This window comes from Berghia stephanieae, chromosome 14, assembly GCF_034508935.2.
Source record: "Berghia stephanieae isolate SIO BIC M18660-M18661 chromosome 14, UCSD_Bste_1.3, whole genome shotgun sequence".
In the NCBI taxonomy this organism is placed as follows: Eukaryota; Metazoa; Mollusca; class Gastropoda; order Nudibranchia; family Aeolidiidae; genus Berghia; species Berghia stephanieae.
Window position 1 is genome coordinate 4,382,033 of NC_088373.1, and position 17,632 is coordinate 4,399,664.

The 17,632-nt window shown below is 34.8% G+C and overlaps 1 protein-coding gene across 1 annotated transcript in view; it reads right to left on the bottom strand.

Annotated features, from left to right (window-relative positions):
• Window positions 1–17,632, bottom strand: part of LOC144959666 (sodium- and chloride-dependent glycine transporter 1-like) — a 42,588-nt gene that overhangs the window by 3,087 nt on the left and 21,869 nt on the right. Inside the window, exon 12 of the mRNA XM_078892335.1 lies at window positions 3,452–3,552. Within this exon, the coding sequence (XP_078748461.1) occupies window positions 3,452–3,552 (101 nt within the window). The remainder of the gene's footprint in view (window positions 1–3,451; window positions 3,553–17,632) is intronic.

The following is a 17,632-nucleotide window of genomic DNA, read 5'->3' on the forward strand; positions in this document are numbered from 1 at the left end:
ATAAATAATCTGAGATATGCAGATGATACAGTATTGTTGGCATCGAACGAGACAAATCTACAGATCCTTGCAAATCAAGTAAACCTGAACAGTACAGCAAAGGGTCTAGAGATGAATGTTCAAAAGACGAAGGTAATGGTCATGTCAAAGAAGCCTGAAAAAAGCGCAAAAGTCCAAATTAATAATCAAAACATCGAACAAGTAGATTCTTTTAAATATCTTGGACAGACAATGACCAACAACGGAAAGAATGAGCTGGAAGTGCAAAACAGGATTGCTATAGCTAAGTCGAGGTTCAGTCAACTGAATAACATTTTAACTTCGCAACAAACGCAGATGAAAACGAGAATAAGAATACTCAAATGTTATGTTCACTCATCACTTCTCTACGGCTCAGAAACATGGACCTTGAACAAACAAATAGAGAAAAGAATTGAGGCCTTTGAAATGTGGACTTTCCGTCGCCTTGGAAAAATCAGTTGGAAAGAAAAGAAAACAAATCAAGAAGTCTGTGACATCCTTGATATCAGACCGACCCTAATGAAAGTAATAAAAACAAGAAAACTTAAGTATTTTGGACACCTAAGACGCCATCAAACTGTCAACAAGGACATTCTTGAGGGTAGAGTTGAGGGGAAAAGAGGAAGAGGCAGGCCAGCAAGAACTTGGATAGATGATGTGAGGACATGGACAGGATTGTCGGCAGCCGAATGCAGTCAGCAAGCTGTCAACAGGGAAGATTGGCGTGTCATTTCAAGTCGACCTCAACCCATGAGATGACACTGGAAGAAGAAGAATAGCAGGTAACATTTATAACTGACCACCTTTCAAGGGAAATAACTATTACGATACTGTTTGGAAATTTGATACATGAATTATGTCCCTTGTTTTATTTATAGATAGTATGCGAAATTTAGTCTGGGTTCTTTTGTTGTTGGCGATGTTTTTGATTACATTTTGTTTTAAATCATTTCCCTTTACTTGGTATATTATAGATAGTATGCGCTTGGCTAAGAAGCTCATAACATTGCCATCCGGAAGTATAACGGACCAACACACAAAACTGTGTGTATCCGTGAACGTTTATAGTCGGGTTAATACAGTTCAGTGAGCATTACTCATAAACGCGGATGGCAAAAAACAATAACAAAGACCTGAGTGACGTCATCTTCGAACTATCTATATAAAGTTAGTTTTAGTTGTAAACAATCAATGGCTGACTGACTGTCTTGAATCCGAACCAAGAACCCGCTAAAAATATCGAGCTACCACAGTACATTATTAGGTTTTGTGCGGCTACGTGGTGTTGTGGCACGACAATTGCTTTCAGATCGGAAGGTCCAGGGTTCGAGCTTTACTTGGCGCATAGTTGGTTCCTTGGAAAAGGTTGTTTACTCACATTCTCTCACCGTATTCAGGTGCAAAATGAGTACCTGGTGGTTTTCAGTGTTGTCTCTATCTGATAAAAATTGTATTTTCGCCTAACAGGCGTCATGTCTCGTTCTAAAAGTTATGTGTTGCTATTGGTCATTGACCCTTTATAAAAGGATTCAAGAACAATTAATGGATATTGCGCAATATAAAAGCTATTTTTTTGTTTTTGGACAAAATTGCAACAGAGATGAAATTTTCACAAATGGTCACTCAAAATCTCAGAGACAGTGTAACCATTTATTATACAAATGGCTGCAACATGGAGTTTTGAAGTGAAATTACAATAAAGGCAATTGAGCACCCAAGAAAAAACAAAGAATTTATATAAAGGAATATCCACTAAACATGCTCAAGATGCTTTACAGGGGTCTCAGGCCAACAGTAACACTTAACATTGTAGCACACAAAATGACACCTGTAGAGCGATATTACATTATTTTTCCCAGACACAGACAACGCTATTAAAGGCCGGTACTCATTTTACACCTGAATGTAATGAGAAAATCTGAGGTAAAAAAAACCTTTGCCAAGGATACATAAGGACTCAAACCTGGGACCTACTGGTACTATGGCGAATGTATACCTCAAAAAAAAAACCCACTAAACCCTAAGACATAAAAAAAATAGTAAATAAGTTTTTAATAAAACCTTTTTCTTTTTCACATGCAATCAAAGAATTCTAAATATCTAGAATTTGAGCGACCAACTTAAAAAACAAAAACAAACAAACAAAAAAAAACAACAAAAAAACACACACACAAGGAAAGCTTTTTAAAAAGCTGGATTAAATCAAAGCATTTGTAAATATTCCTTAATCAACTTATCTACTCTTTTGACAAATGTCTCCACAGCTTTTAGGTTATGTATAAATTATAAAACATTGAACATTTTAATCACACATAAAAGAATTTGGATAAAATCTGTGTTGTAATTTGCCTCTCAGTCTATTACTGAATTGGTGACTGGGTAAAGATTGCCTCTCTGTCTATTACAGCATTAGTGACTGGGTAAAGATTGCCTCTCTGTCTATTACTGAATTGGTGACTGGGTAAAGATTGCCTCTCTGTCTTTTACTGAATTGGTGACTGGTAAAGATTGCCTCTCTGTCTATTACTGAATTGGTGACTGGGTAAAGATTGCCTCTCTGTCTATTATTACTGAATTGGTGACTGGGTAAAGATTGCCTCTCTGTCTATTACTGAATTGGTGACTGGGTAAAGATTGCCTCTCTGTCTATTACTGAATTGGTGACTGGGTAAAGATTGCCTCTCTGTCTATTATTACTGAATTGGTGACTGGGTAAAGATTACCTCTCTGTCTATTATTACTGAATTGGTGACTGGGTAAAGATTGCCTCTCTGTCTATTATTACTGAATTGGTGACTGGGTAAAGATTGCCTATCTGTCTATTATTACTGAATTGGTGACTGGGTAAAGATTGCCTCTCTGTCTATTACTGAATTGGTGACTGGGTAAAGATTGCCTCTCTGTCTATTACAGCATTAGTGACTGGGTAAAGATTGCCTCTCTGTCTATTACTGAATTGGTGACTGGGTAAAGATTGCCTCTATGTCTATTACTAAATTGGTGACTGGGTAAAGATTGCCTCTCAGTCTATTACTGAATTGGTGACTGGGTAAAGATTGCCTCTATGTCTATTACTGAATTGGTGACTGGGTAAAGATTGCCTCTCTGTCTATTACTGAATTGGTGACTGGGTAAAGATTGCCTCTCAGTCTATTACTGAATTGGTGACTGGGTAAAACGTTGTTAGAAAGTGCTTTGAAAGGCCGACAAATATCCTATTCAAACGGTGAAATTGAACATCTTAATAATGCCACTACCACATTTTCTCATTCGTCTGTAGTGTTTCATTCATCCTGATTTGTTGATAAAGGGGAAACCCGAAACGTTCATTTTATCTGTTTTCGTATATTAAATACATTCAAGTTCACGTTTTATTTTGTTATTTCTTCGAGCTTCGAGCAGCAACACACATTTACACTACGCTACTCACCAAGAGAGCCAAAGGAGAGATGAATTTCCAGTTGTATCTCCAGATTGCCTGGGGTCTTCTGCCTAACATCATCTCGATGTCGTCGAAGAATCGATCACAGCCTGCAAAGTCCATGGTGAGGACGGGAGAAACATAATGAGTAAATTGGAAGAGAAGAATCCTTGATAAAGTGCGAGAAAACGGTAGGGGCTGCCTGAAGCCTGTGGTGATCGTGAAAATACTAACGAAAGAGTGAAAAATGGAGAGGCTTCGTATAGGAACGATACAGACAATGGGCGTTTTGTGTACAAGCCCTTCGTCAGCACAACAATACACAAATTAACGTGGAAAACAAATAAATTAAAATAAAATACATAATAACTTGTATTGAGTACAGACGATACAAATTATTTTGCATTTTATTTTATTTTATTTGTTTTCAACGTTAATTTGCGTATTGTTGTGCTGACGAAGGGTATGTATCCGAAACGTCTATTGTCTGTATCGTTCCTAAACGAAGCCTCTCCATTTTCACTCTAAGGTTCAGACCAGAGACCCAGCAAGTCAATTATCCATGCAGCTAAATTCACCACAAAACTTTTATTCCACTGAAGATTAACTGCAGTAAAATTGAGGGGGGGGGGAGGGGGGGGGGTATGACGGGGGTGATGCTATTGCTATTTGATGAACTTTCATTGCAAAGCTGGACTGTCATATAAAGTAGCAAATTCTAGTTGGTATTCTGATTCTATGATGTATCAGATTTAATCTTTTTTTTTGTTCAGTCTATCCATTGCAGACAGCCAAAAGGAATTAAGCAGCAATAGGCGTCATTTTAACGCTAACTGAATGAATTTATTAACACGTCCTGGCAGCAAACGGAATCTCAACGGCTTACTTGATTGAGCACTTGCTTCAATTGCAAAGGAACCGAAATTGATGATCCCAGATGAAGTTGGCGGAAAGACTAGCATCCTATCCAAAGGGTAGTAAGCAATTGTTATTGTCCATTTCACGCTATAAAAACTGGAATAAACTCCTTATGGTTCCGGAGGACTACTTTTCACAATAAACTAGTCTTTGGGCAGGTCCCACTTTCTCCAACTATATTGATTAAGGTCTCTTTCGATGAAAAGAATGATGACATGAGTTGTTATGTGTAGCCTACTTCTGAGAGTGGATGCGAACAGTGCTATATGTTGTTTAGAATTGTCTATTTCTTGAGTCACTGTCTTAGAGTAAGTCTATATTTGGATGCGAACAGTGCTATCTGTGCTTTAGAATTGTCTATTTCTTGGCGTCCACTGTCTTAGAGTAAGTCTATAATTGGATGCGAACAGTACTATCTGTGTTTTAGAATTGTCTATTTCTTGGCGTCCACTGTCTTAGAGTAAGTCTATAATTGGATGCGAACAGTGCTATCTGTGCTTTAGAATTGTCTATTTCTTGGTGTCCACTGTCTTAGAGTAAGTCTATAATTGGATGCGAACAGTGCTATCTGTGTTTTAGAATTGTCTATTTCTTGGTGTCCACTGTCTTAGAGTAAGTCTATAATTGGATGCGAACAGTGCTATCTGTGTTTTAGAATTGTCTATTTCTTGGTGTCCACTGTCTTAGAGTAAGTCTATAATTGGATGCGAACAGTGCTATCTGTGTTTTAGAATTGTCTATTTCTTGGTGTCCACTGTCTTAGAGTAAGTCTATAATTGGATGCGAACAGTGCTATCTGTGTTTTAGAATTGTCTATTTCTTGGTGTCTCGCCTCTTTCGTTTCTTTCCCCTAGTCCAGATATTCCAATGATTCCATCTTCTTCACTGTTCTTTTTTCGTCCTACCTTGGCATTAAAGTCACCAGCGATTATTAATATGTCCTGTTTATCTTTGTTGTCCACTTCCTTTTGTAGGGCATCATAGAAATTCTCTATTGCTTCTTCAGTTGCAGCAGTTGTTGGTGCGTAAACTTGAATAAACGTGATGTTTTTAGCTTGACCTTGGAGTCTAATGCTAACAATGCGATCACTCACTGGTTTGTATCCAATGAGGCTGTTGACTGTTGTTTTTGCGAGATAGATTGCCACACCGCTTTGTCCAGATTTTTCCCTTCCTGAGTAAATTATCCTTCCTCCGCAGCTGGTTGTGAAATGTCCACTTCCAGCCCATCTGTGTTCCGACAGTCCCAGAATGTCTATTTTGTTTTCTTCTGCTTCATTGATGATGGTGTTGAGTTTACCGGCTGCCATACTTCTTATGTTCCAAGTTCCTATGAGGTAGTTCCGCTTTAACCATGTATTCCGGTGGAATGATGGAATCATTGGAATATCTGGACTAGGGGAAAGAAACGAAAGAGGCGAGACACTCATAGATTTTGCACTGGCAAATCAACTTGCAATAAAAAACACCATGTTCAAAAAACATCCAAGAAGACTATTTACGTGGACATCGCCAGATGGAAGAACAAAAACCAAATTGATTACATCATGATTGAAAAAAGTGGAACACCATAATTCAAGACGTCACGACCAAACCAAAAGCAGACTGTGACACAGACCACGAACTTTTGATATCAAAACTGAAACTGAAGCTTAAAATGAAGAAAAAAGTTACAAGACCTATTAGATACGAAGTTGACAGTATCAATGAAGAATTTGCGATTGAAGTAAAGAATCGTTTCCAACTGCTACTTCAAGATATCGAGGAAAAGGAACCGGATGAGATCGCAAATGAGACAAGGAAAATATACTTGGAATCCGCTGAAAAACACCTTCCTAAAAAACGGGGCAAAAAACAACCATGGATGAGTGAAAATACACTAAACAAAATCAAAGAGAGGAAAGACGCAAAGACGAATCATGGCACTCATAGCAATGTATACAAAGAGATAGCTAAGGAAGTGAAAAAGCTGTGCAGAACGGATAAGAAAGAATATCTCATGAGAAAATGCAGAAAAATAGAAGACCTTCAGAGAGAAAACAAGACCAGGGAAATGTATGATGAAATAAAAACCATCACAAAAAGTTTTCAATCACGAATAGGGGTGATAAAAGATGAGCAAGGTAAACCCCTCACAGAAGCAGAAGACATAGCAAATAGGTGGAAAAGATATTGTGAAGATATGTACACAGAAGACCAAATAAACGAAATCCAACCTTTGCAAAACAACATGCAAAATGAAAACGAAGAATCTAGCTTACCACCTCTAAAATCTGAAATAGAATGGGCAATTAAATCACTTAAAGATGGGAAAAGTCCAGGTTGTGACAACATTCAAGCTGAGATGATAAAAGCAAGCGAAGATCAAGGAGTTGAAGTATATCTAAGACTTTGTACGAAAATTTGGGAGAAAGAAATTTGGCCCTCAGATTAGAGGAGAGCAATTTTTATACCATTGCCTAAGAAAGGAGACTTACAACTATGCTCCAACTACCGAACAATATCACTCATCAGTCATGCAAGCAAAATCCTTCTAAAAATTATCATGAACAGGATTGAACGTAAACTGGAAGAAGAAGTCAGTAACACCCAGGCAGGTTTTAGAAAAAACAGAGGGACAAGAGACCACATATTCAATTTGCGTCAAATTATTCAGAAGCATCGAGAAGTAAATTCTGGCCTCCACACTTGTTTTATAGACTATTCGAAAGCTTTTGATTGTGTTAATCATGAGAAACTATGGGAAACTCTCCTGGAGATGAACTTTGATCCTAGAATTAGAAACCTGATAAGATCCCTCTATGAGAACCAACAATCAGCGGTACAACTAGAAAGCGGAACAACAGAATGGTTCAAAGTTACAAAAGGAGTAAGACAGGGATGTATTCTATCACCCCATTTGTTCAGCATTTACACTGAAGGTATAATGCGAGATGTGGAAAACGATGTCAGGAGAAGTAATTACAACGAACCTAAAATGCAAGGTCTACCCATAAAAGATCTGAGGTACGCAGACGACACTGCACTATTGTCCACAACACCGGGGGGACTAGAGAATCTAATAACATCTGTAAAGGAACATAGCGAGACCAAAGGCCTTAAGCTGAATATAAAGAAGACCAAAATCATGAATACTGACAAATGCAAAACAGATGCCATCATAAAAATCAATGGAGAAGAAATAGAAAGAGTAAAGAATTTTGAATATCTTGGAGCCAGGATTGAGTACAACGGGAAATCGGCCCCAGAGATAAGGAGGAGACTAGCAATGGCAAGATCAAAGCTAGAAAAATGAATAATATCTGGAAAGGGCAATGCATTCAAACAAAAATCAAAATCCTCAAAAGTGTTGTTTTCCCAACTGCAACATATGGATGCGAAGCATGGACTATCAGCAAAGCAGAGAGCACAAAGATCACAGCTTTTGAAATGGCATGCTACAGAAAAATACTCAGAATATCATGGACTGAAAAACAAACAAACAAAGAAGTCCTGAGAAGGATCGGAATAAAATCACCAATTCTTCTTCAAACTGTAAAGAAATTGAAACTAAACTATTTTGGCCACACGACTCGCCACGAATCATTAGAAAAGCACATTCTGCAGACAAGGGTAGACGGCAAGAGAGGAAGAGGTAGACCAACAAGAAGCTGGGAACAAGATATATGTGAATGGCTGGGAATGACAGCAACTCAAGCAAGTAGACTGGCGGAAAACCGTAATCTGTTTTGCAAGAAAGTTCGGGAAGCAACGTCCTACGCAGGATCAGCTGACTAGATGATGATGATGATTTCTTGGTGTCCACTGTCTTAGAGTAAGTCTATAATTGGATGCGAACAGTGCTATCTGTGCTTTAGAATTGTCTATTTCTTGAGTCCACTGTCTTAGAGTAAGTCTATAATTGGATGCGAACAGTGCTATCTGGTGTCCACTGTCTTAGAGTAAGTCTATAATTGGATGCGAACAGCGCTATCTGTGTTTTAGAATTGTCTATTTCTTGGTGTCCACTGTCTTAGAGTAAGTCTATAATTGGATGCGAACAGTGCTATCTGTGTTTTAGAATTGTCTATTTCTTGGTGTCCACTGTCTTAGAGTAAGTCTATAATTGGATGCGAACAGTGCTATCTGTGTTTTAGAATTGTCTATTTCTTGGTGTCCACTGTCTTAGAGTAAGTCTATAATTGGATGCGAACAGTGCTATCTGTGCTTTAGAATTGTCTATTTCTTGAGTCCACTGTCTTAGAGTAAGTCTATAATTGGATGCGAACAGTGCTATCTGTGCTTTAGAATTGTCTATTTCTTGAGTCCACTGTCTTAGAGTAAGTCTATAATTGGATGCGACAGTGCTATCTGTGTTTTAGAATTGTCTATTTCTTGGTGTCCACTGTCTTAGAGTAAGTCCATAATTGGATGCGAACAGTGCTATCTGTGCTTTAGAATTGTCTATTTCTTGGCGTCCACTGTCTTAGAGTAAGTCTATAATTGGATGCGAACAGTGCTATCTGTGCTTTAGAATTGTCTATTTCTTGGCGTCCACTGTCTTAGAGTAAGTCTATAATTGGATGCGAACAGTGCTATCTGTGCTTTAGAATTGTCTATTTCTTGGCGTCCACTGTCTTAGAGTAAGTCTATAATTGGATGCGAACAGTGCTATCTGTGCTTTAGAATTGTCTATTTCTTGGCGTCCATTGTCTTAGATTAAGTCTATAATTGGATGCGACAGTGCTATCTGTGCTTTAGAATTGTCTATTTCTTGCGTCCAGTGTCTTAGATTAAGTCTATAATCGGATGAGATGCTTTTCCTCAATTCGTGTGGTTGTCCTTATCGTCGTCGCCTACTTTGTCTGCTTCAGTGTTAAGAATTACAGATTGATCAAATTAATCATGGAGTCGTGGAGATGTTCGTGTTTGAAAGTCGAAATGGAGATAATATCAGTCTTGAAACAGGTTGCAATTCTAAGATGGCGGCAGGAATTCACACAGAGGAGCTTTTACAAACACGTCATTCCAGACAGCGAAGCGAAGTGATGACTGTTATTTGAGACAGTGCAGATAAAACTTCAACAAAAACGTGTATTGTGCTGAGAATGTCCAACTTTAATGTGTTGCTAATTGTATTGTTAGACCACATCAACTTCCAAGAATGTCACAAATATTGGTGGGGGGGGGGGGGGGGAGGGATGGAGATAAAAATTCAAGCAATTTGGGGTAATCAATAAGGGCAAAAGTTTGCAAAGTCCAGGAGATAAATGGGATGGGTGAAACTAATGGAAAATTATCAGATGTAAATCTTTGTACAGTCATTTTTTTTCTCTTTCTCTTTTTTTTTACAAAGAAAAAAGGATTTTCAAGAGAAAAAAAAACCCAATAAACTCTTTTCAACCATAAATAGATTGACAAGATAGCCGAAGAAATTTGCCACGAGAAAAAAAAAAGATATTCACTGATCTTCAACATGATTGTTAAAACACCAGATTTATCCAATATCCGACGAGTAATTTTCAAAATTATGCTTGCCCATTTCCTTTCCTAAACTTATTTATCCTAGTTTAAGTTTGTATTATTTCACAGTAGCGACCGAGTTAGACTATGCATGGGGTCTCCATTTACTTTTGTTTTTTGAAAACCACAATTCATACATTGTCTACAACATGTCTATTTATTATATCAAAACCTTTACACACATGTTGCGATTACCATTTCGATAAAACTATCAATACAAACAATAAATGTGTTTTACACATCACAGATGGAATTAAATTTTGCTGTTTGTATTTTGTGTTCCATTTTTTGTAAGATGGGAGAGGCGGTTGAAACAAAATTCAATCCAAGCAATACCAGATTCCTATTATTTATTTAAAAAAGGTAAATGAAAGTCTATTGACAATCATATCATGAAACCTAATTCCATCTTTTTGTTTTTCGAATACATTGGACCACAAATCTCAATTAAAGCTAACAAGCATGGCACTTTGTGGAAATTTGCTTTTCGTTTATCATTCCAACAAAATAATAATAATAATAATAATAATAATAATAATAATAATAATAATAATAAAAATAATAATATAATAATAATAATAATAATAAATAATAATAATAATAATAATAATAATAATAATAATAATAATAATAATAATAATAATAATAATAATAATAATAATAATAATATAATAATAATAATAATAATAAATAATAATAGTTTTTAAAAAAGACATTAACTATAATCCTAAAACAAATGAGAAATCGCAGAGAAACTTGAGCAGTAAAATTCGATTTTTGAAAGAAAATTATATTTTGTGATCCATTGTATTGATAAGCACATTTCAAAAAACTTCTAAGTAAATTTTTCTAAACTAAAATTGATTTGTTTACATTTCGAATCCCAAGCACCATCACTTAGATGGTTGTTTTCCTAGGATAGTAATTTGTGATAAGTTCTAGCATATCCTTGGGTAACAAAAAAACCCCCACAATCAAACACGTGATAATCCAATTTTGGGATCTCTCATTCTATCATTTAGAAACGTGTTCGAATATCGTTTGTAATTTATATGTGTCACTTCATAAAAGCAAATACGTTATCTTCCTAATCTCGTTGTCATTTGTAACAGCTTTGAGATGTAAAAGCCATAAAACTAAAAAAATATATATATTATCTAACCACCAAATTGTTATCTATCTATTCTCATGAATAAAGAAACTGTGACTTGTGACTTGTCATGACAATTCAGAACTGAATTTGAGCTGCCATGATGTATCACAATCATTATTATTACGAAGTGACTATTTCTCCCAATGCTCTGGAAAATATTCTTGATCTCTATTTCTCCGAACGGTTTCCACTCTCAAGATTTTTTTGGTTATTTGCAAGACAGTGTCTGCGTGAATGATGAATGGGTATGCATTTGGGGGGGGGGGGTTCTTTTGCCAGTGCTTGGGCGCTCTGTCTTTTATTCCCAATGTTCTGTTAGACTTCTATCTTGAGTTTGTGCTACCCTACCTTTCAACCTCTGTTCCCGTCTTGAGACTTTGGCATTGTTATTTAGGTTTACCTCTAGTCTCTCTTTGATAGTGCAGGGCGAAGTGAACACAGCATAGAGTATTCGCGATAGCACAACTTTTTGATAAAATCTGTCTTTGTCAACAATGTGCCTAAAAAACGCTAGCTTGATGATTCGTGAGAATTCCCTGCCCACTCTGTTTAAGTATTTACTTTTGCATTGTCATCGCGTCCATAACCCATCAGCTACTGACCATTCGGAGAAATAGAGTTCCCGACAGTTCGGAGAAATAGAGCTGGCCTTATTATTATTATTATTTTTTTAAATATTTCTTTTTCATGAAGTAGATAGAACTAATGCCGTGAAGAACATTACCGGCATGACGAGCTTCGACCAATGTCATGTCCCAAGTTTTAAGATTAAAGCTGATCAGCGACAACGACTGGTCTTCAGTAGAGCAGAAGTAGGAGCTTATGCAACTTTCAACTACCAGCCACCACTAAAGAAACTGCTACTTCAGCAGCTGCAGCAGCAGAAACGACAGTAGCGGCATAGCAAACTGAAGGCATCGCTCAATCTCAAATCTGAAGCTTTAATTGGGGAGGGATTCGCAGAATAGGAAGGGTAGAACATGTAATCATTTTAAACAATGATGCAATCAATAAACATCAAAGCAGAGGTTAAGTTCTTTGTCAGATTTTTAAACAAAAAAATCAATAGGGGAAAAAAGCAAAAAAGCTTAAAATATTTTTTTTTAGGAAAGAGGTGTTTTCATGTTAAAGTTTTTTTTAAATATCAGGAGTGCACTCAGGTCAATACATTTATCTTTCAAATCCTCGATGTTAATTCAAAAGTTTGTTTTTTCTACGTGGAATTTGAGAAAATCTTTTCACCAGTTGAATTGTTGAATTTTGTACATCACTTAAATCTATAACTGTCTGGGTGATGAGCTGAAAATCTAATTTTGTTGAAATGATCATCATAGACAAATATGTGACCCTTCGCCTCAAAACGGTATTAAGTCGGGATGGTTAAGATGTTGAAAATTGAATTTATAGCCAGAAATATCAGACTTGTGTTGAGTTTGTATGTTTTATTGAGTAGAATGGACACCATATTTTAGGGTGCGAATGCCAGCAATTTATATTTTTGACCAGTTTAACATTTAATTCAGATTTTAAGCATTTAGTTCGTTCCGACATAATACCGTTTTGAGACGATGGGTCACATATTAGGTTTTTGCACTTTATGAAATTACACAATAAAACTAATTAATATTAGCTTATGTTTCAGCTTTGAGCGTCTCTCTGACAGAATACAATAAATCAAAGCAATGATTTCAATTCCTTTTAATTCATCACCCTTTAGATTTGGGTACGACTGAAGAAAATATTTATGATTTTTGTCAATTTATCTAACAGATTCCAGTAAGTTTCTTGACTAACCTTTTAGATTATTTTCCAGATAAAATATCTGGATTAAAAGCACTCCTGATATTAAGGAATCTTTTTAGCCTGTTGACAAAGCTTTGGATTAAAAGAGTAAAAAGACCGTTTAATAGCAATCACTATATTAGATGAAACTGGACCGACCAGTACATCACGAAAACTTCATAATATTCATAGACAAAAAAACATCTCAATATTTCAAAAAAAGTGAACTTACTACAAAAACAATCTAACATGATCAGTCAGGAAATCGGGCAAAAATTGATCAACAGACAACTGTTTGTTTACACTTCGAATATAAAACCAATAAAGGATGTGACATTTTGTTTAACATGTTTTATGTACGTCTACAGCAACCATAACTCTCTCCTTATCAGCTATTTTCAGAATTTTACCCAAACTTCATACTCACCAAAACAAAAATATATTTTTCAAACAGACTAGCAACGAGTATATTCTATATTTTGTTCAGAAAAATGAGCTCTGCAACACAGTGTCGAGTTTTTATCGCTATAACTATAACAAAATGAAATCAGAATAAGAAAAATGTTGGCTGCATCATAACGAGTGTGACGATTTTCCTATGGGTGGTAAGGAGAGGGTTAAAGAACTCGTCTCAAACGCGGGGACCAAAATAATGTTTCATACCACATGACCTTCTAAACTTTAACTATCTCCATACCAGCCATTTTCAGAATTGTCCCCAAAACGTCATGACCACCCATTACAACATTAAAGTCTTCTTACTCAAACAGAAAAGCAACAAGTGCATTATATATAATTAAATTGAGCTTTTATATAGGACAATATCCACTAAACGTGCTCAAAGGGCGTTACACGGGGTCTCTGGCCAACAGAAGCACAAAACATTTAGGACGGGACATGACACCTGTTAGGAGTGTTACAGGTTTTTTTTCAGCCAGAGACAACGCTATTAACGGCCAAGTACTCATTTTACACCCGAGTACATTGAGAGAATGTGAGTAAAGGGCCTTCTCCAAGGACTCAACTATGCGCCGAGCAAGGCTCGAATCCAGGACCTTCCATTACAAAAGCGAGTGTCATACCACTAGACCACATAGCCGCACAATATAATATATTATTGTTCAACATAATGAGCTCTACAACCCATTGTCAAGTTTGTAAAGCTATAAGAAAAAAATCATTAAAATGTTGTTATGTACAGAAGTAATCAGAGTGAAAAATTGTTTGGCTGCATCGTAACAAATGTGACGAATTTCCTATGGTTGGTAAGGAGGAGTTAATGGACAGTTCAAAGAAAGACAACTCTTGTTATTCAAGAATTCAAGAACATTTTCAGGACACTTCATCACCAATGACTTAAAAGGAAGTTCCAAAGACAATTCCTGAAACTGAAAAAACAGCTGAACTAAAGGATTTACAGAAATTTGAAAGTTTGTAAATATGAGAACACTCCAAAACCAAAAAATTGGACATAAATTATAATAATCGCCTAAAAAATGGTTATCATAAAATGCTAATTCCATATCATACAATGGAAAAGCTTCTGAAATAAATACATACAGGATTTTACGCCAGGATCTTTGCAAACCGAATCACCACAATCATTTTTTGAAAACAAAGGCTCCAACATAAACAGTTTTCTACAATATTATAAAGAATACATTGTCTGTGAGAATCCATAACAGACAAAGTAAATGAAATTGTTTCATGTTAAACTTTAACTCACTCAACCCTAACACCGACTATATCCGTAGTTTACCCAGGTTACTTTTACACCATGCCGATATATTACATTTGTCTGAGATAAATTAAGAAGGAGGGGACAAATGGTATCAAAGCTAGTGTTTTTAGTTTTTACATGTTAATGATATTTGAATCATGCTCATTTTTAATACATTTTTTTCCAATTTTGAAAAGTAGAATAAATCTCTAGGATTGAGTGAGTTAACACAGTTAATAGGATATTTTTTAAAGAATGCAAATTTCCTGCCTTATCAAATTTAAATATTGAATACAAAAACTGAAATAGATAACGCCATTTTTTAATCTACCGAAGTTAACAGAACAAAGCTTTACAACTTCTTCCTAGAATGCCATGCCATAAATAATAAAAATTAAATCTTATAACAGCCTTTTAAATACCAGACTCATCAGAGCAGCAAGAAAGCTAACATGTATTTTAATAAAAATTAATTATATTCTGATCAAGTCTAACCTCTCTATAATCCAATCTATAAAAAAAATCATCTTCCTGCCTTCATAAAAATTAGTTTTTTTCACATGTAGAAGATCTTGTAAATCCCCAAATTCTGTTTTTATAATAATAATAATAATAATAATAATAATAATAATAATAATAATAATAATAATAATAATAATAATAATAATAATAATAATAATGATGATGATGATGATGATGATGATGATAATAATAATAATAATAATAATAATAATAATAATAATAATAATAATAATAATTCAATGTTATCAATATCAAGAGATTTCTATGGATGGAAAGCTACCAATAGTACAGGTTAGAATTTTATTAATTTTAATAAAAATTAAACTTATCAAAAATGCAATCTTACCACCGCGTTCTTTATTACAATTTATCATAACAATACCTTAGTTCAGTAAAATTGAAAAACATTCCAGTTATCAGATTGGGTGGAATCAGACGAATATGTTTATGTTGTGTATATCGCACGCGTGAAAGAAAGAGAGGAAGAGAGAGAGAGAGAGAGAGAGAGAGAGAGAGAGAGAGAGAGAGAGAGAGAGAGAGAGAAAATAAGTAGGTGTGAAATATCTGTTCAATGTTATAGTTATCATATAACGTTATGACAAGTGTAACTAAATGACAAATTGCCATATTTATGGACAATAAAATCTATTATAGTTATATCTATTTTATTATTATTATTATTATTATTATATTATTATTATTATTATTATTATTATTATTATTATTATAATAACTAACACAAATACGGGCTTGATTTACAATTGTCGTAATGGTCTATATTCATTTGCATTGATTTGAGATTAGATAATAAAACCATAAAAGTATGGGGCGACACTGTGAGAAAATATGTGTTGAGTTATTTAAAATCTTGAGAGAGTGTGTATGAAAGGTGCCAGACAAAGCAAGAAAGAATAATACAAGAAAAAAAAACCATCGCAAAAAAATCAGTCTACCTCGACTGGGAATCAAACCTCAGACCTTCTGATTACCGGTGATCTGCCAACTTTAGTCACACTGAAGGACAGAAGGTCTGAGGTTCGATCCCCATTCGTGGTAACCTGATTTTTTGGGATGTTTTTTTTTTCTTCTATGTTTCTTTCTTTGCTTTGTCTGGCACCTTTCATACACACTTGTTCAGATCTTTATCTTACACCAGTGCCTGCTCCTTAATTTTTTAATAAGTTATTTCCATTACAACAAGGAGCCCATAATAATTTGGGTTATCAGACCTGTATATAGATACACGTAGGTTGATTATAATGAACAAGTAGTGCTCAAACGCTTAACAGGCAATCGCAGAATATTGAAAAATTATCCTAAGCTATTCGTCGCAGTTGAAAGTTATATATTTGATTATTTATAATTCGTTATTTATTTATTTATTTATTTACTTATTTATTTATTTAGTTATTAATTTACTTATTTATTTATTTATTTATTTACTTATTTCTTTATCTATTTATTTATATATTATATTTATTTATCTTCTTTTAACGTTAAAAATATATATACCCTAAAAATAATATCAACTTGTAAACAGCACAAGAAATAGATTTAAAACTTTATCGATAATTATTTTCACAAGGGTATGAAAAATACAGCATGTAAAAACAAGTGCTCTCAAAATAAAAAGTCACATAGAATACGTATTCAAATTAACCTTATCAGCTAAGAGTTTGGGTCCATAATCATACTTATTGTAAACTTACCACACAGAATACGTATTCAAATTAACCTTATCAGCTAAGATTTTGGGTCCATAATCATACTTATTGTAAACTGACCACACAGAATGCGTATTCAAATTAACCTTATCAGCTAAGATTTTGGTTCCATAATCATACTTATTGTAAACTGACCACACAGAATGCGTATTCAAATTAACCTTATCAGCTAAGATTTTGGTTCCATAATCATACTTATTGTAAACTGACCACACAGAATGCGTATTCAAATTAACCTTATCAGCTAAGATTTTGGTTCCATAATCATACTTATTGTAAACTGACCACACAGAATGCGTATTCAAATTAACCTTATCAGCTAAGATTTTGGTTCCATAATCATACTTATTGTAAACTGACCACACAGAATGCGTATTCAAATTAACCTTATCAGCTAAGATTTTGGTTCCATAATCATACTTATTGTAAACTTATCACACAGAATACGTATTCAAATTTAACCTTATCAGCTAAGATTTTGGGTCCATAATCATACTTATTGTAAACTTACCACACAGAATGCGTATTCAAATTAACCTTATCAGCTAAGATTTTCATTCCATAATCATACTTATTGTAAACTTACCACACAGAATGCGTATTCAAATTAACCTTATCAGCTAAGATTTTCATTCCATAATCATACTTATTGTAAACTTATCACACAGAATACATATTCAAATTAACCTTATCAGCTAAGATTTTGGGTCCATAATCATACTTATTGTAAACTTATCACACAGAATACGTATTCAAATTTAACCTTATCAGCTAAGATTTTGGGTCCATAATCATACTTATTGTAAACTTACCACACAGAATGCGTATTCAAATTAACCTTATCAGCTAAGATTTTCATTCCATAATCA